The sequence below is a fragment of the Pyrgilauda ruficollis genome, unplaced genomic scaffold (genome assembly GCF_017590135.1).
Source record: "Pyrgilauda ruficollis isolate IOZ18807 unplaced genomic scaffold, ASM1759013v1 scaffold85, whole genome shotgun sequence".
NCBI classification, from domain to species: Eukaryota; Metazoa; Chordata; class Aves; order Passeriformes; family Passeridae; genus Pyrgilauda; species Pyrgilauda ruficollis.
Genome location: NW_024530488.1, coordinates 1,615,756 through 1,637,997, shown reverse-complemented (window position 1 = coordinate 1,637,997; position 22,242 = coordinate 1,615,756). Strand labels below are relative to the sequence as shown.

General features: G+C 42.2%; 1 protein-coding gene across 1 annotated transcript in view; it reads right to left on the bottom strand.

Annotated features, from left to right (window-relative positions):
- Positions 1 to 21,269, bottom strand: part of EFHC2 (EF-hand domain containing 2) — a 56,338-nt gene extending 35,069 nt beyond the window's left edge. Inside the window, exons 1-4 of the mRNA XM_041487925.1 lie at positions 21,220 to 21,269; positions 13,037 to 13,222; positions 8,546 to 8,696; positions 1,786 to 2,009 (exon numbers count right to left, since the gene is read on the bottom strand). Coding sequence (XP_041343859.1) covers positions 1,786 to 2,009; positions 8,546 to 8,696; positions 13,037 to 13,222; positions 21,220 to 21,261 — 603 coding nt within the window. The 5' untranslated portion in view covers positions 21,262 to 21,269. The remainder of the gene's footprint in view (positions 1 to 1,785; positions 2,010 to 8,545; positions 8,697 to 13,036; positions 13,223 to 21,219) is intronic.
- Between the last annotated feature and the right edge of the window lie 973 nt (positions 21,270 to 22,242).

The following is a 22,242-nucleotide window of genomic DNA, read 5'->3' as shown; positions in this document are numbered from 1 at the left end:
GGGGCCCCATCCCTGGAGGTGTTCAAGGAACACATGGATGAGACACTCAGCGATCTGGTCTGGATGACAAGGTGGGGATTGGTCACAGGTTGGACTTGATGATCTCAGAGGTCTTTTCCAACCTAAATGGTTCTGTAATTCTGTGAAATATGAGTCTGAATGGTTTACTGCACTTTCCACTGGCCTCATTTTCTATCTTATCCCATTCCTTACCTTCCTTCATACCTTCATTTTCTGGCCATGTACTAGGAGTCCAGTGAAAACCAATTTAATTTTGCTCAAAGTAGCCCAGAGCAATCAAAAAAAAATTACCTTCCACAAATTAGGTGGTAATTTTTTCACAGAAAAGTGAAAGCATAAGGCAGCCAGAATCTGCTAAATAACTTTTCTGGAATTTCTCAACAACTGAGAACATGAAGACATCATTTTTTGTAATTTTTTGTCTTCTGAAGCTCTTATTTCTCAAACCTTTTTCCCTCTCCATTCTCTTTAGGGATTGATATGCCCAATTCTTGTATGTTTTGCTTTTTGTTAAAAAAAATATTAAAGCCTAAGTGGGTTATGCAGTATCATACAAAATGTTGACACAGTCTGACAGTATCAAGACAACTCAGCATGTGTTTATATACACAGCTGTTACCTACAAGGGCTGAGTAAGGGAAAAGAAGCCCATGGCCAGGCTGAGTCACCACAACACAGAACCAGATGTGTTACAAATGCTGCTTTTCACTGGGGGACTGCACAAGCCCAGCAGCATGAATGAAGAGAAACCAACTTGTCGGCCTGAGAGTGCCTCAGAGACATAGCAATTGTCCTACACATCTCAGTCACAGCCACCTTCCATTACTGCTGCTGAGGCCCACAGCAGTTTTCTCACTGGGAGCACTGAGGATGCCACAGACACAGGGAGTATTTGCTGCTTTCAGAGGACCAGGCTGGATCTGTCACAACAGGCTGCATATGGTGGGCCAACAGTGCTAAGAGTCAGGTCAAGTGCCATTTGCACTCATATTAGTCAAGAAAAACAGAACTGAAAGAAACTTGTCATTATTCCCAACAGAAAATATCACTTCCATTACTATTCCCAGAAGGGAAAAAAATTTAAAAAAACAAACAACCAATCCTGCAAAGGGGAATCCACATAGAATCTAGGAGTTGTCAGTGAGACTTCTGGAGGTGTGTGTTTGTGTATATGTGATCCCATACACTTACAAAAAAGGGATGCAAATAAAACCTCTCAACTTAAAACTGCAGAACACTGGGTTCTGTATGGCAGAAGAATTTGCTTTACACATGTAAAGAGCTGTTAAAAACATGTTGGAGTAGAGATGAAAGATGCATATGAATAGAAGAAAGGAGTCTGCAGGAAGCCATGGGTGGGCTGGAACCACAATTCCAATGAGATCTTCTTTAAACACTTTAAAATGTTTATTATCATTAGATTAGCTCAAGCAAAATCCTAATAGAACATGCAAATGACAGTAGAATGTGTAATAGGTACATCTTTCTTTTCTTTTCAGTTTAATACTGAAAGACTTATATTATTTTTCCTAATTAATTTTATTCTGTTTTAAAAGGTATGCAAACACATCCAGAGAAAATTATGTATATAGTACAATGAGGCACATACCAAAATTTTCAAACCTAAGTCTTCTCTTGAGATTTACTATGTTGAAATAGCTATTTTCTATTTGATATTAAAGAAATAATGTATGTAATGCATATAAGTAATATGCATTCAAGTTTTCTTCAAATCAAGTTTTCAGCACTGCTGCCCCTCCTGACCTTTTGCCGTTCTGTGGTGTATGGGTCGTCTGGACGGCTTGCAGGAGGATTTAGTCTGATTCCTATCTTCCTCAGGAAATTTTTTGTGTACAGGTCACAATCTATAATCTTATATTTTCGGCCATAAAGGGTTATTTCTGTGTTGATATTGAAATGATACATAGTATAGAACTGATCCTCATGAGGAGGTGGAAGTGGAATCTGGTGCCGTCGAACAATAGTTCCTGGAAAACAGAGTAAATTCATTAGTAAACAATATTTGCTCTAAGCATCCTGACAGAACTAGGTTTAGAGAAGAAAAATCTGCCTTAGCAGGGAAAAAAGTATGACTTATCAAGGGACATCAAACTGACATTGAACTGAGCTTCCTTAAGGAGCACGTGGAAAGTAGAGACAAGAGAGGTGAGTTGGGCTGATTGCTGGTCTGAAGCAAAGAATCCATCTCAAAAATACAGTGACACAATATCACAACCCGCAGTCTAAAAGGAACATTATCCAAAAGAGAAAGAAAGGAGAGGAGAGAGGAGAAAAAAGAGAGATATTTTAACTTTGACAAAGTAATCAAATACTTAAATTTTCTTATTCATAGTCTTTCAATGAAAGGACTGTTATCCTGACAGCACTGAATTTTATTACCTTTTGAGGATTAAAAGACAAAGAAACTGCTATTGGCCTCTCAACTGAAAACTCTCAAATACACTGATGAATTGGGTGATGTTTCAAAAGTACTCACTGCTTGTGAGCAAGAGACTGGAACATCTTTCAAATGAGGAAAGGCTGAGAGAGCTGGGACTGTTCAGTCTGGAACAGAGATGACTCGAGGTGGGGAAAACGTATCAAAGTTTACAGATACCTGATCGGAGGGAATGAAGAAGATGGAGCCAGGCTCTTCTCCATGGTGCCCATTGACAGGATGACAGCAAATGAAAAGATACAAAATTCCAGCTGAGCACACAAACCCACTTTTTTTACTGTGAGAGTGATCAAATACTGGAACAGGCTCTCCAAAAGGGTTGCAAAGTCTCCACTCCCGAAGAAACCCACAAGGACATGGCCCTGGGCAGCTGTCTCCAGCTGATTCTGCTTGGAGCAGGGGTATGGACTAGAAAATCTTAAGGTATCCCTTCCAACCTCAGTGATTTAGGGATACCACAAATATTTTAGAAATAACTTACTGGAATTTTAGAACCAACTTAAGGGGTCCAGGGAAGAGAGGGGATAGAGACAGAGCAGAAGGGAGAAAGATACCACTGTGTGCTTTGGTGTTTAAAGGGCTTTGTTCCTAGTTTAGTCCACGGAAATTCTTTATGGTTCACTTTATTTCCCTATAGACTAATTTGTATGAAATACCTTTCTTTGCTACATTATCAGAGTTGTTTGTTAAGTTCTAATTCCTACAATGAAAATATATCCTTAATTTTTCAGGGGAATAAAGCAATAAAGCAGATTTACTTTATGTTCCCATTAAAATAATTATTTAAGACCCATTCACCATCCTGATGTTTCACATGTACTGAATCCAACATTCTAGTTACTGACCTTTGACTGTAAAATAAACTTGAACCTGTATCTGCTTAAGCATATTATATATCTATTTAGGATGTATCCTCATGAAAGATGTTAGAAAATGTGGGATGTATAACTGCATTGTATTAGGTTTAAAAAACCCATATACTTTAAAATATTTTACCTGATCTTGGCTAATTCTTAGGTCAATCAACAGATAATGGGGTAAGTCAGAGCATGCAAATCCTGTTGAATCATCACTCTAACTAAAAGGTAATGGTTGATGATTTTCTAATATGAGGTGTTTCCAGAGATTATATTCACTTCAGGTCTGGTGAATCAGCCTCAGCTTGTTTTTCATATCACTTTTAAGAGTGAAAGACACATACCCATTTTGTTCTGAGGGAGAAGAATTTCTTTCCTAATGGAAAATGTCTTGTAAAGATATTATCTGTAGCAATTTTTTGCTTTTATTAGGTATCACTGTGCCTGATGTACACATGTAGAGGGTACATTTCATAATGTTGAATTTGAAATTTAATAAAACCTGATCAGCGGGGGTTTGGTCTCATCATTTTAAAATTGTTCTTCCTTCTGGAAAATAATACATTTCGTCTAGAAATTTGTTGCAAGATATTAAAGGAGCATCTGATTGTGCAGTTTTCAGGTTGCTGAGGATGGATTGAATCCTGATGGTTCTTCAGTTGCCAGTTTATTGAGCAGGACATTTAGAATTCTGATGGTTCTTTGGCTGTCAGTTTATTGAACAGGACATTCTACTGCACCACCGAGTGTTGATTTAAACATTTGCATCTGGTCAGACTAAAGCTCTGCTCTACTGTGCTCTTGGAAAGGGAGTTGAGATACTGCTTTTCTCTGACAGTGGTGGTGGCACTGAGCTCCCACACCATCATTTGTAGCATATCTTCTTTGCTCTTGGGGTTTTGGGTTATCTAGCAACCCCAGCAGCTGCTTGAGGAAATCTCACTAGCAGTGAAGGCCTTTTGTCAATGGAGCTGGGCAGAAAATGATTTGTTGTCTGCTGCTTCTCTTCTCTGCAGAAGATATTAAATGGTATACAGAATTTCCTCAGCACAGCTCTCTGACTCTGCACAGCTCAAGAGTGCATTAGAGAGAGGAGAGGAATGAGTAACACCTGAAGTTTGTACACGCTTTGCTTCACAGAAAGGAGGAGAAGCCACCACTATTATTCTTGCAACACAAAGAATTAATCCCAATAAACAAGGAGGCTTCTTACATTCACTTACTCACCCTTCCAGAACATAGCAAGGTCATGATTTGGCCACCATCAAATATGGCAAAATCACAATTATTTCAAGGCCTTGGGGGAGGCTTAAACTCTTAGATAATCTGTTATATTGGAGGAGCTGATGCAACTTCACTTTCCCACTTGTACTTTTCTCTTCAGCCAGCCAGCCTTGGGAACCCAGCCAGGAGGCAGCTCCACTCTCTTTTTCAGCTGGCTGACCTTGGGGAAACCAGCCAGCTGCTCCACTCTGCTCTGGCTTGCAGGGTCTGGATTGCACTGGAAGCTACAGTCATCCCCACAGGAACAGAAATGACCTTTTGATAAGACAGTATCAGCCAGCCACAGTCCTGTTAACTGGGAATTATATGTACAAAACACTTGCAACTGCTATACGTAGCCTGGCTCTCTATGGGATTTTTTTTTTTTTAAATACTGAAAGAGTAATTATCATTCTGGCGGTGGAAGAAGCAGTTGGAGTTTGTTATGTGGTCAAGTTTACTGTCCTCTCCTTATCCTGACTTGGGCCTTGTGCACTGTGATTGTCCTGCTGTTTCTTGCTTTGATTCTAGTTTCTCAGGTTCAAGGTCTCTGCATTCCTTCCTCAGTACAGATTTCTTCTAATGTTTCTAATATTTGCCAAATAGCAAGGCAGTATCCAAAATTAAATAAGTTTAAATTTCAGCTATTTAGTAGCAACCTTGTAAGTCCAAATTAATGTCCAAGTACAGCAGCCAATTTCATAAAGCAGTTTTTAAAGTCACTGAAACATTTCCCACAGATCATTTACTTCATTACTTTGAGATTTTGATCAATGGTGAAAACACATTTTCTTGCTTTTTTCTCTGAAGCCAATTTGTTTTCGTTTTGTAAAATCATAATTCAATTTAGAAATTCTTCTAACTTCTTTGACCACTGTTCCTTCACCAGATCTTCCTGCAGTCTGTAAGCCTGTCCAAATTTCTTTCCACAAAACCACAAGCACTACAAGAGGACAAGGGGAAACTACTGCATTTCTCCAATCCCACTATTCCCAGACACCCATTCAGACCATCAAAGTCTCATTTGTGGGTTATGGCACAAGCTTTGGTAATCCCATGGCCTCAAGGCATTAACCAGCCAAGATACCCTTGATCTACCCTGTCACAGCTCTACCTTCTCTCCAAGAAGCCTCCCTAAAACAGCCATGCCAGTTGTCTGGCTTACATCCTTTTTGACAGGGTAAACATCCAAGTTAGAGTGACCAGCAACTTCTGCCTTCAACAGTTCAATTCTACTTTACCCATCACTGGTTTTTGCTGTTCCTTTACACAACCCCTTTCCTGGCACTGCAACTCTCCAATTCTTCACACAGACCGAGCCCATCCTGCTCCTGATGTCCTCACACATTTTTCTTCATGCACCTGTGCTCTTTTGTTCAGTGCAGTTTGCCTTTTAGCAGCCCAAGCTCTCCTACAGCTGAACTCTCCTCTACAAATCCCTGGAATTTTAATTAACTGAAAAGTTGTATTTCAGCAGATGTGCAGAGAGCAGCATAATGGTCAAGATCCTGAACTTCAGCTCAGTTCAGTTCCTCACCCTGTTATGACCTTTTCTGTAAGATTACGGGTAAGATTTTCATTCCTTTGTGCTTCAGTTTACCAGCTTCACAATGCAGACAGTTCCACTCCTGTTGTTCTTGGGCTTAAAAATTCCCAGTTAGAATAAAAAAATTTAAACAATGTAAGATAGATAGATAGATAGATAGATAGACAGATAGATAGAATTATATTAAAAGAGTGAATGGGACAGCAATGTAAGATAGATAGATAGATAGATAGATAGACAGAATTATATTAAAAGAGGGAATGGGACAATTCTTTATTGAAAATTGTAAGATTAGCAGTTCATGACTTAGTATATATTTTAAAGAAATACTGCTTTTGCATGTATTCAACATGAAATTTTTAGAGCTTTTAACTTAATAACTTTGTCATTGGTCTTCAGTTATGGAGCATGAGGTCAAACTCCAAGTGCATATGAGTAGAGAATCCTCTGATGAGTGTCTCCATCACCTCTTTCACTCTACATCGTACTAATTTCTAGGACAACAGGAATATTTATGGAAATGTTTATGACAAAGTATAGGCCCCGTATCTGTGCATCAACTGTGAAGCCCAAACACATTCCAAATAGTCCCTGGGCCTTTCAATCTACAGTTTTTCTTCCTTCCTAAACACAACCAATACACAGAGCTTCCTTACCAGACCAGGTACCAGTGACAAATAAATTAAGTGCACTTTGGAGATCCTGGAACATTTATTTTTAATCCATCAGGTAAATATGTTGCATATATATATTTATCTCATATAAAATACTCAGAAAATCTCATAGAGACTTTCAAAACATCCTTGCATGGAAGATTGAGAAAATTCTTGTTTCTCTCTAATACTATTCAGTTAATTTTAGGTCCAGTATCAAAGGTGACTCCAACAATCACTAACACAAGATACAACCAAGGAAACAGGAGGAAATTGTAGCCTTCCTGTCACCAAAAGAACAGGACTAGACTGCCAGGAACATTAGGGCTGAAGAGGCAGCCTGCACAACCCATAGTACAAAAACAATGAAAATAACTCCTTCAAAGGAATCAGCTTTGAATTTGCTTTATCCTGCTCTAAAGAATCTGGCTTCCACCTTCTCTCTCAAAGGCATCACCTCTGACTCTCTGTACTTCCTTTGTCAGTGGACATTTCCTCTAAGCCACAAACCCCAGAAGCAGCTGCTCCCACTCTTGGGACACACAAGCCAAGGAAATTATGATGTCTCCCACATCTTGCATATGGGTGCAGGCTGGGGGTAAGGAAAAAGAGCTCCAACATGATTTTCTTCACATGCAAAAGCACGTGCCCAGGTAGGAGTAGGATGAGGTTTTGTTGCATTCAAAATCAGTCCCTGTTGATGAGCCTACAAAACTTCTGGCAGGAACTACTCAACACAGGAACAGCAGTGCCTGAAATACCATTTTAAGGGATTCACAAGCAATTTTATCCCAGTCCTAACAGTAATGATGCACATAACACCTTTAAATGTGATCTTATTCTGGAGACAGAGAAATTGATAGCATCTGCTGGTCTGGGAAAAGAATAGGGTAGTTAAATGGTTAACTTATTTTTGAAAATTGCTGTGCTAAGAATGTATAAAATGTACAAAACATCTTTGGGGACTGGGAGGTGCAGTCATCCCAAGACATCCTGCTTCTCTGGATTATATCCCTTGAAAACTTTTAATTCTGGCAGTGACCCATAAACACCAAGAAGCAGCAGCTGTGTTCCCCCTCTGCAACAGGATGTTGACCGCTAGATCACATTTTCTTAATATAAACCAAGTCCAGTAATACCCCAGTAAATCAGCACAGCAAACCCTCCTGCTGAAGTCCTCAGGCTGGTCCCAGAGCAGGGCTGTGACACTGAGGCAAGGCAGCTCCTCAACTTAAAAGACATCAAGGAAGAATTACTGTGCCAAGAGCACTTTAATCATAACAGAACCAAAAGCCAGAGGCACAGAAGACTCTTTTATTCAATAATGGCAGAGACACTGAAGTAGCTCATGAACAATTACAGAGCTGCTGCCACAGAACTCCCTGTCAGTGCCAAGAGGGGAGGACCCAGGCTCAGGAATGGAGATCTAGAACACAAATTGTTTTTGCAGGACAGACACAACACTGACAAAGACCTTACCACCATGATTTCAAACTACTATATTAGAGAAAAAATTGTATGCTTGAGTAGGGGAGGAGATTGAGCCTTAGAAAACCCACATCTTCAGAAACTAAGACAATAAAGAAGTTCACATCATGATCTGTAACAAGAAAAGACAATTATACCTGTGCATTTACACCCCATTTTGGCTATAAGAACTCCCATTTCATATCCTTTGGAATGGACCAAGACTGCAGAGAAAAGAGATATAAAGGGGAAGAAAAAAGGTGCCAATAAAAACAGATACCTTGATTTATGCCACTGTCTTTCACTACAGGCTCAATCACTTGGATTGTATCATCTTCAGGGTAGAAATATATTTTACAGTGTCTGATTCTATACAGCTCTTGATTTTTTTCAGGCACTTCTTCTTCAAAATAGGCATAAAAACACAACACCTAGTAAAAACAATAAATAAATATAAAGCAGCAAAATCTCCAATGCTTTTGCAAAATATGTCAAATAAACTTGTAAAGGTCATAAGTAACTAAATGTATGGATTTCAGGAGGTAGATTTGTTTCTCAGAAATGTAAGAACAGAAATTCACATTAAAGCACATAAATATAAAATTCTTAGCTTGGCGTTTTTATTGTCACAACATGTAAGCAGAGATGGAACTCTAAAGTAAAGAAATAAATCAAATACAAAACTATCAGCAGGTTGCTTGGAAAATATTCCAAACAAAGCGTTTCTGGTAACTCAATGAGCTGCCTAGGTACTGAAGCAAATTTTAGACTGCTATTCTATGAATTACTGGAAAATACAGTGCATGACGACAGCAACGGCGTTACCATCAAGGAAAGTGGAAAGAGTTCTTTTTAAGCAAATCCTGCAAGTGTTCAAATGAATGGTACTGAAGACTATCAAATAGAAATTATATTTTTCAGGAGGCATTTACAGCTGTGTGATGTGGGCATTTCAAAATTTCCCTGGTTCTGCAGTTCAGTGAGTGGGGAAATCTCACAGAGTGCAGCATTTCTCTCCATGGTCTCTTGTAACAGCAAGAATGCAAAAAAAACCCACCTTCACGGGGTAGGTGCTCACTGGCCCTCATACCTGGAGATCCCAGCTCAAACTCAGACACCATTACACAAATTTTGCACTTCTTGGTATCAGTTTTTAACCACCAACACCAACGTTAAGGGAACATGAGAGATGTATCTACTTCCTAGGGCATTATCTAGCAGGATGCTTGCTTTAATGTAAGTATGTGCAGGAAGGCATTAATTAAAACAGGTTTCCATCCTGTCCCCCCAACACATTTGGGTCAAATGACTGTTAATTTATAATTTATTTTCCACACTGGTTATATTTAATAAATGCAATTACTTTTACTCTTGATTCATCAGACAACCTGAAGCATTGAAAAAAAGACAGTTTAGCCATTCCCTATGTTTCAACAAGCATCTAGCAGATCATGAGTTGGAAATGTTTGAAATCTAATAAGCTGGCTGAGCTCCCTGCATGACAGAACACATTGGTTAATAGTCTGCACTCCTTTTGCACGTGCCTTTGGGAATCTCAAAGTACTTCCAGGAGTACTCATGGAGTACTCATGAGTACTCTGTCATCCAGAGATTTTATAACACCTCGTGGACAAGAACATCCTCCTTTTCTACATCTGGGAAGAGAGAAGTAGCAGCCTGTCCAAGGACACACAACAACAGCCACCCTGTGTCCTGCTCAGACTTCTCAGCCACATTCCCTTCTCTTAGGCAGGTTAAGTGCAAGATGAGAATAATTCTGTTTCCAGAAGTTATTTCAAAGGCTCAGATCCCACTGATTTTCAGCAAACATTGAACAGTATGACAGACACATTTTGGCATCAACTCTCCTGCACTGTGACCCTCCAACACTAGAGAATAAAATTTAAATTACATAACCATTACCTGTTAAAACTGATGCCATTAGATCTTCACACAAAGGAATCTAGAAAACTCATTTATAGTTTGTTTAATTAGTACAACATGCAAGTTTCTGAACAACATACAGACTTAAAAATAAATTTAAAAATTATTACTTGTCCACATTTTAAACTGTGGATTTCACTGTTTCATGTATCAAACACAAAAACACTGGACAAAATGTCTGACATACAACAGAGGCAACACAAACCATCAACCTGCAACATCTCTTCCTCTTTCCATTTGTCTAAACACTGTGCAGAGTTGCCATTTTTGGTGACCAAATGATCCTTCCTGGCCTCCAGCTGCTGTTCTGGAATGACCAGGAGGCCTGTATAAATCTCTTGAACATAAAAGACATAAAAGGTGCTATGAGAGAACCACTGTATCCCAGTCTGAACTTCCTGGGCTTCAGCTGGCAAGGATCAGAATTTCATTCCTCGCCAAGCTGCTGATAACCTATGAAATCACTCAAAACATGGAAACTTCTGCACCCTCTCATCCCTATTCTGCCAGTCCCACTAGAATACTCTTCAAGAGCTCTGCTTCATCACTAATTGTTCTTAATTTTGTCAATGATCTCTTCTGAGAACTGTTGTCTCATGAGACACCAGCTAGACAAAGCAGTCTGTTTGCACAGAACTCCAAGCCCAACCACATCCTTAATACACTGGATTTATTTCTTTCTCTGAGCACACACTTATGCCCTGGTTTATCCCATTTGAGGAGTTTGTGCAGGTTCTTTTGCACTCACTTTTATTCTCTTTATACTCTTATCAACATGCTAGTGTGGGACTGAAATATATGCAGCAACCAACTGAAATTTTGCAGATCAAAGCAGATGATTCAGGAAGTGTGAGGAGGGGAAGGAACAGAAATGAAGATGACTTATTTTTCATTTTGGAGTAAAGTTAGTCTTAGAAATACTCAAAATGTAACTTCCTAACTGGAGACTCATCTGCAGTACAGAACTACAAAGTTCCCATCCCACTCCTTAAAAAATTAAATGTTACCTATGAAAATCCAAAATAACAAATATTGAATAAACTCTGTAGCACTTTGCAAAGTGCCACAAAGTTTCTCTGGCGCCTGTGGTAGTCAAATTATAAATATAATTCCAAAGCCCAGGATGCCTTGTGTGTGTACTTAATTATAGAAGAAATTAAATTTACACCTGCTTCCTATTAGGCAAGTGAAACCACAAAGACTACTTCTCAGCTTACTTAATAATGAAGTTTTATGCCTGTCCTTCTTCCAGTTGCTATGGTACTATTGAAAGTTAACAGCCAAAGTGGTAAGAAAGCAGCTTACATTTCAAAAGATAAACACCTACTCAAACCTTTTTGCATTAAGTGCATTCTGCTGAGTCCCAAACTGCAGCACTGGAGGACAGAGCTGCATTCCAGGCTCTTAACTGGGGAAGCTAAATTACTTGCATCGTGAGTACCCTGCAACAAACTGCCATTAGTACAAACACATGAGCCCTCCAGAGGCCAATTCTGAACCTGCAAACTCCTGTCCTGGACTGCCCTGTGGATGCACACATGGATTAGATCAGGAATGGCCAAAGGCCAGCAAGCTCCTCTCACCAGCCAAGGCCAGGACTTGATGCTCACTGGAAGGTCCCTCTGCTTCCTACTGAACCCCTTTGACTCCATAGGCTTGGATCCGAGGCCTGAGGAGGCAATACAGCCTCCTTGTTCCAAGAAGGGAGTAGGAAAAGCAAGTCCAGGTCTGGCTGAAGCTTTACCACCTGGGCACACTGGACCAGGTCATACCCAAGCATGTTGCTCTGTGAGCAATTCCAGGGATCTCAGAGGCAAAGCCAACCAAAGGCACGTGAGCTCTTCAAACCTTACATTTTCTTGTTGTAGCTCTGCTCTGCCAAAAATGAATGTGTAATTGTATTCCAGTTACCTGCATGGCTTCTCTTTTAAAACAAAAATTATGAGATTTACCTTTCTTCCCAATATTTAAATACCATAATCATTTAGTCATGCAACATTTCTGAGATCTGCTGAATGATTCCTTTCTCTGGATCATTTTCCTTCCCTGATTGTAGGCTTTTTGCTTTAGAAATAAAACATCTCTAAGTAGAATTTAATGTGAATTTAAACATAGCAAGCAACAACAATGTGCTACAAAATTCCTGTCATCACAGGTTACAGTTATTTGATAACTCTTTAACTTAAAAGGTGTAACTAAATTCTTGCAATAAAAAAACCAAACCAAACCAAAAAACCAAAAAAACCCAAAACCAACCAAACAAAAACAAACAAAAAAACAAACTCTAATTTTAAATTTCTGTGTCTGTATCAGACATACACAATTACACAATAACAAATTACACAGAAGTCCAGAAGTCAACAGGACTTTGAGCATACAAGTATGAGGGCATGAGTGAACCCCAAGATGTAGGACTCCACTGAGTTTAATGATTCCCAAGTGCCCAGACACACTTTCTCCTGGACTGAGGATTACCTTACATTCATTCTTACCAGCTTGCCAGATAACTCCCTTACTGTCATCATTTTCACTAAAAAGAAATATGCTTCTCACCCCCTTATTTTTGTTAAATCCTGTAGGAGATGTATCCCAGCACAGAAACACTTCTATATATTGTTGTATGGCATGACATATGTTTATATTAATTGCCCAATACATTAATATAATGAAAAATAAATACTCACTACCACTCTTTTTGTCTATCAAGGAGCTTTTATTGCATGCACAAAATAATCTTCTGAAATGTCTGACTAATGAAATTTCATTTTTATACTCTGTCATATTGTAGCCATTCATATAAAAAAAAAAAAAAGGGTTTTCTACATACCTGCTTGTCAAATGCTATCCAAGCAGGAGGACCACTTCCTATTGCTTCAGGAAACACACTGTTGGTAATTTTCAGGGTCTGACCAGGTAACAGTTCTCCTCCTATTCCAGGTTTATCTTCAAACAGCCTCCGAACATTATTGCTGTACCCGCAGATCTGTGATCTGTGGAAATTTTCTCCCCCAGTCTGTCAAAAGTGCAGAAGAAAAAGAGAAAAAAAATTCTGGTTTTGTTTTGAAGTCCATGATAGCTGACCATCCAGGCAAGGAGAATTAATCATGCAAAAGTTTCTTTATGTTTACTTTTAATATAAAGATTTTAAAAAATACTCTAAAAACCTGTAACAACTGGAATGCTGCAAGTGAAGTGACATGTTCCAGTGGCCAATTTACCAGTCTTATAGACAAAAATGGAATAATATTCCAATCATTTACCTAGGATGAGAGACTGGATGGAACCAGATGTTTACCCCCAACACTCCTTCCCTTCAATAAGGACTGAGGTATGTGGTAGGGAAAGAATCAAATCACCTCCAAGAACTGTTGTAAAAGGTAAAGGGGAAAGGCCTTTCCTACGGCTCTCCAGAGGACAAATGGAAACAGTTCAGCAGGACTCAGAGAACAGCCTGCTCTCCTTACTCATGTCAAAGATCTTATTTACACTTGCATCCCTGAGTGCAAATAAATTCCTCTGTACTAGTGAATACACTTGAATTTTAGGAGGCTGGACCTGAATATAAAGGCAGACATTCATTTCATCTGGGAGTATTTCAAAAGAAGGTCTCTGTAGTGATTCCTCTGTATTATTACTAATTTTTCAGGCAATTAAAGATGGAGCGCTTAAAAATATAGGAACAACCAACAGCAAAGAAAACCATCTTGCCCACTTGAATTTCTTGGCTGGGGCTGGAGCCAGTCTTCAAGTGACACAGAAAAGCTTCTGAGCTCACATAAATATCACTCCTGTCTCTGGGAATGTCCCTCCTAATAATCTGCCTGCTTTGCTGGCCAGAGGCAGCTGGTGTGAGCTGGGCTTGGGCAGCAATCTCCGAATGACCCCACACGTCAGTCCCATAGAAGAGGACAGGGAAATAGAAAATTCCAATGGAAAACTCCACTTCTTTCCATGAGCAATAATCCTGACTTGTTAGCTCCTCTCACTCTGCTATTCTTCTCTTTCTTGCCCTCTCAAATCCTCAAAATACTTCATCTGGGAAAGCAGGAGGGGCCACTGCACCCTGGCATGCCCATTAAGGGAGAGGCCATCGGAGCTGTGCCCTCCCTTGGCCTGGGGCTGGGGGAACCTGAGGGAAGATGAGGCAGAAGTGGGAACTGATGTTAGGGGTGAGAAAAGCAAAGGTAGAGGAAAAGGCTGCACATCAAAATTTTTCACAGCAGCACCAGAGCAGCATGTCAATAAAGTAGCAGGGGAACAAAATTGCCTCCCCACTCCATTTGGAAGATTGGGCATCACTGATTATCACATGCATATGTATAAACCACTACTCCCCCAAAAGGTGTAGAGAGTTCTAAGTTAATATCATAAATCATAAAATGGTACAAATAATCCTTTTTCGTGATGGCAACATTCAAGTGTTCCAAGATAACATAACATACACCCAGCAGAGCAGTTCTGGGAGCAAGTGCAAGCAGTGAAGCAGCAAAACCTGAAAGTACTCAAGCAGTTATTTCATTCTGCCAGCCTGAAAGAGTCTGGAATTGAAAGGCAGGGAACCAGCCTCATGGCACAGAATTATCCACACCAATCTGCAGGAACTCCTGCACACTGGGGCCACAGTCTGAATTGTCCACCTGCCCTCAGGTGCTCCAAATCCAATGGCTCAAGACAGAGAGCTGCTGACATGAACAGCCCAATCACTGCTCTAGCTTAACCTTGCTTAAAATCCTTTTGCACCATTTTTGCAAGGACAGCAGTATGAAAAAGAATACTTACTATTTTTACAAACAATTCTTTTTAATACCATGATAATCAATGGCTATACCCTTGCTTAGGTTAAAAAAAAGTTGAGCTAGCCAGTACCCTTTCAAACAGTTATTCCACAGGAACAAGGTTCACATACTGGGGTCAGAAACAATCAGAGCTATGAGAGCACATCCCCAAAGAAGATACTTTAAAGGTAAGCAGTGTTTTGAACAAAGGTGAATAAAAGAGCATGCAGAAAGTATCATAATTTAAAGAATAATACAAAGGAAACAGAAAATTTCTCCTCAAGATATAACTCAAGAACAAGAGTTACTGAACAAAAGAGAAAACCAATAAAAGGAAATGCTTGTATGCAGACTAGGAGCTCATGGGTTCCCCTACCACAGAGCATTCCTCAAGCCAGGAATTTAACCAGTCACATTTGCAGGAATGATGCCCAAAATTAAATATTTTATATCAGCACATATTTGTGAGCTGTGACATAAAATGCCATCCTTCAGTGTGAGCACTGAAGGCATCAGAAGCAGAGCTTCATGTGGTTATCCCACCTCTCCCACAAGAAGTGAGGACAGGTGCTCTCCTGGAATCTGGAACAGCCAGGCACTGACAGGGGCTGGCACCTGCTTTGTAACACATCTGCACTTGGGATGGTTTCTTCTCTCTCCTTTGGGTGCTACCGAGCTTCTCTTTGTTCTTTTGTTTCTTTTAAAAATAATTTTGTTCCGCTGTAAGCTGAGAAAGAGCTGGGGAGAAGTCAGAAAGGAAGGGAGCTTTCTGCATTTATCAGTTCAAATGCACAATAACTACAGTCAAGCTGAATTTTAAAAGGGGATTTTCTAGGCAGAAACATCTGATTTAAACTGAAGGTGCTACAGAACAGATCCACTTTCTGGCACAGCAAGTATTTAATTATTTTCCCTCTATTACCAAAGCATGTGTTAGGGAGAAAGGCACAGTTAGCGAAGCACAGTGAGGGTGGCAGTTTTCCTGAGCAAAGGAAAGCTTTTCCTGTCCTCAAAACTTCTTCTAGAAGCATTTGCTGTTCATATGTCCTTGGGGTTTAGCAGCAAAAGTATGGCAAAGTGTTCATCAAAGTAATCCAGGAATAACCCTGCTGGAATTTCCAGAATTTAGGGCTAAAATCACAACATTCTTAAAATTTGATATGAAAAATACATGATGAAACAGCTTCAATTCTGTTAAGAATCTTTTATGTCATTCCTGTAACTTTTTAGGGTTTGACAAAAAGACTATTTTAGATTCCTAATCACATAATTTCTTATCCCCTTCTTCCAAAAAGCACCTAGATCCATAGACAAAACAATCTCTTCTCAAAATCTGAACAGTTATGTCTTAAAAAAAAATAACAACCAAACAACAGAACAACAACAACAACAAAAATAGAAAGTTTTAAAAAAAGATTAGTTATAATTGAGGACCACAAAAGGGAAAAATCACATTTGGGAAACTTCAGCTAATGAACTCAGACCACATCCGGCCTAAAATAGTGACAGAACATCATTCATCATTCACCTCCACATTGAATGACTTCTAACAGAAAGCTTTCAGAGAGCAGGGAAAGTTTGAATGTGTCTGCTGTGCTAATGCAGCTCAACTGAACAGGCCATGGGTCTGCTGAACAAAGCTGGACATTTTCTGTGTGGTGAGCCTGAAAAATATTGAGGATGCACTCAAGAGTGACTAATACAAAGGTCAGGGTTCTCTGACTGCAGCTCTTGGCTCTGCAAACTCAGCCCCTGCAGTCCTCGGGGAACGCTGCCTCATGCTCGCTCCATCTTGCTCTGGAATAGAGTCACAGCAAACTCCCCAGGGAGCTGCACATTCCAGCTGAACCAAACACAGCTGGAAATCTTCCAGCACAGCAGCTGGAGTGATGGGAGAGCCCTCAGTGAGCTCTCAGAAGCCACGTTTTTAACTCAATCCCACAGGGAGCTATGCAGGAGTGGCAGCACAGCTCTGTACCCAGTACCCATCTGTAGTTCCCACCTTGGGAACAGCAGCTGCACCCTGGATGTCCTGCTCAAACTCTGTATCAGGACAAACTGTGGCACTTCTGAACTATTCTAGGCTGCTGATAAGGTCTCCTGGCTGCTTCAGCTAAGTGACAGAAATAAATGCAAATGGTACACACTGTGCCAGTCAAATTCATGTGACTGATTTCCAACTCTTTTATCACCCCTGCTTGCTGCACAGGTCTCAGGATGTTCAGGGGTTGAGTGTACTGGCAAAGGAGGAACACCCTAAGACAATCTTGCAAGCAACTCTGGTGCCACTCTAAAAACATCACAAAATAAGCTGCATCAACACGAATAAGTGTAGATCAGTACAGGAAAGGCAGGGATCTATTGCAAGAGGTCCAGAGGAGCGCCAGAAAAATTAGCAGGAGCTGGAGCACCTCTCCTATAAGGACAGGTTGAGAGAGTGGGGTTACTCAGCCCAAAGAAGAGAAGCATCCAGGGAGACCTCATTGTGGCCTTTCTTTAAGGGGGAGTATAAGAATAATAGGGACAGACATTTTAGCAGAGCCTGTTGCAAAAGGACAAGGGGTTATAGCTTTAAATTAGAAGAGAGCTGATGCAGGTTAGGTATGAGGAGGAAATTTTTAACAATGAGGGTGGTGAAACACTGGGACAGGCTGCCCAGAGGTGGTGGATGCCCCATTCCTGGAAATATTCAAGGTCAGGTTGCCCTGAGTAACCTGATCTAGCAGAAGGTATTCTGCTCATAGCCTGGATAACCTTTAGAAGTCTCTTCCAACCCAAACCATTCTGTGATCCTGGCCTGCTCTTACTGCCTGGGAGAAGACAAAAGATGGATAAAGGAAAGGGCCCAAAATGCAGCCACAAGGGGCAGCTACAGGAAGATTTGGGACTGGGGGTCATGAACAGACAGATCTGGGGGAGCAGGGCTGAGGGGCAGGAGGTAGTGGAAGGGGTTCAGGGAAAGATGGCCAGGGAAAGAAGAAAAGAGAGCAGACACAATTATAAAGAGGTTGGGAAGTGTTCTTGGTCAAGAAAAACTAATGTCCTGTTTTGTGGGTTACAGAGCAGCAGAAAATATTTCAGGCAGGAAACACAGAGGCAGCCACAGTAGCACAGCTGAGGGCAATTCTAAGCTGCTGCAATAAACAAGAAAGATATGGAATTTCTGCTGTGCCACTAGAGCTTGCAATAGAATTTTCTGCAGTTTTTCAAGGATGTAGTTTCCCCCTGAGATCTATAAACTTATTGTCCGATTTTCTCTCTGAGAGGGATTTCAAACATCAGGCAAGAAAATACACTGATCAGCTGGCACTTGGCAAATCTGATCCGTATGAATACGTGTTTGTCACCCTCCTCCTTAGCTGCTGACACAGGCAAGGACACCAATCCAGTATCAGAAGGAGCAGGTGCTTTTGAGAACAGGAGGCACACGAGGGACACTAATAAAGGGAGTACTTGTGTTGCAACCAGTGCCATCCCTGACACAGTCCAGGCTCCAAATGCACAAACTTTTTCTTGCAGTAATAAAGCAAACCTTTTATATGCTGTGTTTCCACCATGTGCTCAAAATACCTGTGTTGTTAGACTTCCTCATCACCCACAAACAAAAAATACAGGCACTGCTGATGAGCAGCTGATCTTTGGACTTCTGATTTAAAAGAGGTGGAGGGTTTTTTGGATTTTTTTTTTTATTAATGGACTTCTGTGTACACAAACTACTGTAATTTTGATTTTGAACACTACCTTAAGGCTCTGATTTTCTGGAGGCAGCCCAGCCACCTTATTAAACCCATCCAAGGTAGACAGAACACATATACTCCCCTTCCATATACTCTCCATTCCATTCCATGCCTTTTGTGGGTCTACAGATGAGGCAGGTGGAAGAATTAGAAGCAGAGACAAGAGAATTTCACTAGGAGCTTGAACAGCAATGAGTGGAATTAATATCCATAATTATAAACCAAGGGCTGATAGGAACAAGAATCCCCAGTCCCCTGTGCATCCTTCTTCAGGGAACGCTTTGCCACTGTTGTTTCTGTGCAATAAGAGGTGTTGATGGTGATGCTCACAGCCCTGACAGGTGGAAACATTTTCTTTTCAATTTATCTATAGCAGTGATACCTTTTTTCTCCTTTAAATATGTTATTTTCAGCCTCTCATTTGTGGAGGTGACTTGTCATTATTAACTCCACTGTCTCAAGGACTGACAAAAAGAGCAGCCTGGAGCCCTAACAAGGGTCTAACCATGGTTTTATAAAGTTGTCTCGTGGCACTTGGTGACAGCTTTCACACCTTTAGTTCTCATAACATACTCACTGTATGCACTTCAGCATGGGGTGTTCCACACCGTTAGTAACTCTTCCCAAGCATGTGAAGTTATTAAATGAATTAAGTTAAATTGATGTTTGGAGAACAATAAAGCCACAGATATCCCTGAGCTGAGCTATTCTGCTTCCAGCCAGGAGGTACCAATGGCACACACATATTCCAGGGCTGCTGACACACCCACTCAGCAGCCACCTCAAGAGTTACACACACACAACCAATCCTTAACAAAACAAATCTCAGTTCAGCAAGAGACTGAGTATTCACCACCAGACCTTCTTTTTATACCCCTTCTGAAACAACAGTATCCAGCTGTTTCCAGGGAAGAAGATGCCTGAAAGATCCTCCCTGTCTCTAGGCTGGGCTTGAAAGAGGTCCCATGTTTGCACACACCTGTGTAGTGCTGACACACAGAGTAAAATATTTCTGGGAGTCCACATATTTCTACACAATTTCATGCCCCCCGTACCTGGGCAGCTTAGTGTCTATCCTGGAATCATAGAAAGACCTGTGTTGTAAGAGACCTTAGAGATCATTCGGTTCCAACCCTCTTTTCATGGGTAGGAACGCCTTCCTCTAGACCAGATTGCTCAGAGCTGCACCTGACCTGGCCTTGAACACTTCCAGCAACGGGGCATTGACATGTTCTACGGGAAACCTTGGCCACGACATGTTTATAGTGTGAAAATGATAGATTCTCTTCCAGGTGTTTTAACACTATTAACAACGTTGAAATACGCTGTTTCATTTGCCTCCTGAAGGCACCAGTGAGAGCCCTGTGCACGAATTCTGCCCCACCCCCTGCACTGCTTCACATTAGAGTGTACTCAGTGAATTCCTAGCTATTCTTGATTTTTGAAGTAGTGATTGCAGCCTCCTCTTACGTTTGCCGTGATAAAATTACCATCTTGTCTATTTAGCCTGCACTAATAGTATTGGAAACCTTGAAACAGCACATCAGCATTTCTGTCACTGCCCTCTCTGGCAAAGCCTTTTTGGTTACTGATGCAGAGGGTATCTGCCTCTCTCTTTGTTCTGTTTGAGCTGCCAAGAGCTCAAAATGCCCCAAAGCAGTTGCCAGATTACAGAACCAGTGAGGCTGGAAAAGATCTCTGAGATCACTGAGTCCAACCTGTGACGGATCACCACTGCGTCCCCAGGACTATGGCCCTGAGTGCCACACCAGGATCACCACCATGTCACCTGGACCATGGCCCTGAGTGCCACACCAGGATCACCACCGTGTCACCCGGACCATGGCCCTGAGTGCCACATCCAGGATCACCACCGTGTCACCCACGGCCCTGAGTGCCACATCAGGATCACCACCGTGTCACCCAGACCACAGGCATGAGTGCCACATCCAGGATCACCACCGTGTCACCCATGGCCCTGAGTGCCACATCCAAGATCACCACCGTGTCACCCATGGCCCTGAGTGCCACATCCAAGATCACCACCGTGTCACCCATGGCCCTGAGTGCCACATCCAAGATCACCACCGTGTCACCCATGGCCCTGAGTGCCACATCCAAGATCACCACCGTGTCACCCATGGCCCTGAGTGCCACATCCAGTCTTTCACTGAACACCTCCAGGGACGGTGACTGCACCACCTCTCTGGGCAGCCCACCCCGATGTCTAATCAGCCTTTCTGTGTAGAAACTCCTCCTGGGCTCCAGCCCACACCTCCCCTGGCGCAGCTGTGGCCTGAGCTCGCCCTGTCCTGTCGCACAGCACCCTCACCCGCCGCTGGGGCCGGGGGAGCTCAGCGCACCCAGGGGCGCCTCGCCTCCACCTGCGGGGCCGGCAGGAACGGCCCCGCCACACCCGGGACCGCCTCCGGCACGGCCCCCGCGGCCCCGGGGCAGGGCAGGAGGGCGGGCAGGAGGCGGCCCGGGCGGTCACTCACGTTGCGGCGGCGGGAGAAGCCGGGCAGCAGCGGCAGCGCCATGGCCGCCCCTCAACCGCTACCGCTGCCGCCGCCGCCGCTGCGCGGAGACCGCGCGGCGCTGACGTCATGCGGTCGTGACGTCACGGGGCGGGGACAGGCGCGGGGAGACCGCGGGGGCTCATCCCGAATTGATCCATCCCGGACCCTCATCCCGAACGGAGCCACGCCGAACGGAGCCGTCCCGAACCCTCATCCCGAACCGATCCCTCATCCCGAACGGAGCCATCCCGATCCCTCATCCCGATCCCTCATCCCGAACGGATTCGTCCCGAACTGATCCATCCCGAACCCTCATCCCGAACGGATCCATCCCGAACGGAGCCATCCCGAATGGATCCATCCCGAACCCTCACCCTGAACCCTCATCCCGAATGGCTCCATCCTGAACTGCTCCATCCCAATCCTCTCATCCCAAACTGCTCCATCCTAACCCGCTCATCCCAAACCCTCATCCCGAACCACTCATCCCAAACCCTCATCCTTACCCACTCATCCCAAACCGCTCCATCCTGAACCCTCATCCCTATCCTCTCACCCCGAACCGCTCATCCCGAACCCTCATCCCAAACCCTCACCCTGAACCCTCATCCCAAATGGCTCCACCCCAATCCTCTCATCCCGAACTGCTCATCCCAACCCGCTCATCCCAAACCCTCATCCTGATCCCTCATCCCGACCTGCTCCATCCCGGGATATGGCCCAGGGGATGCAGGCTGGTCCCGGCTTTCCTCCGCAGAAGCCCCGGCCCCACCAAGTGTGGGGGTGCCTCAGGGTGCGCCCAGAGTCAGCAGTAGCAAAGTAGAAATAAATCCATTCTTATTTTCATATAATAATTAATTAATATGTATAATTATAGAAATAGATCTAAATATTATGTGTATATATAATTTATTTCCGGTTTATTATAATGTAAAAGCACATCATATATAAATGTATTGTAATATATAATATATATATATAGCATATATGTATATAATATTT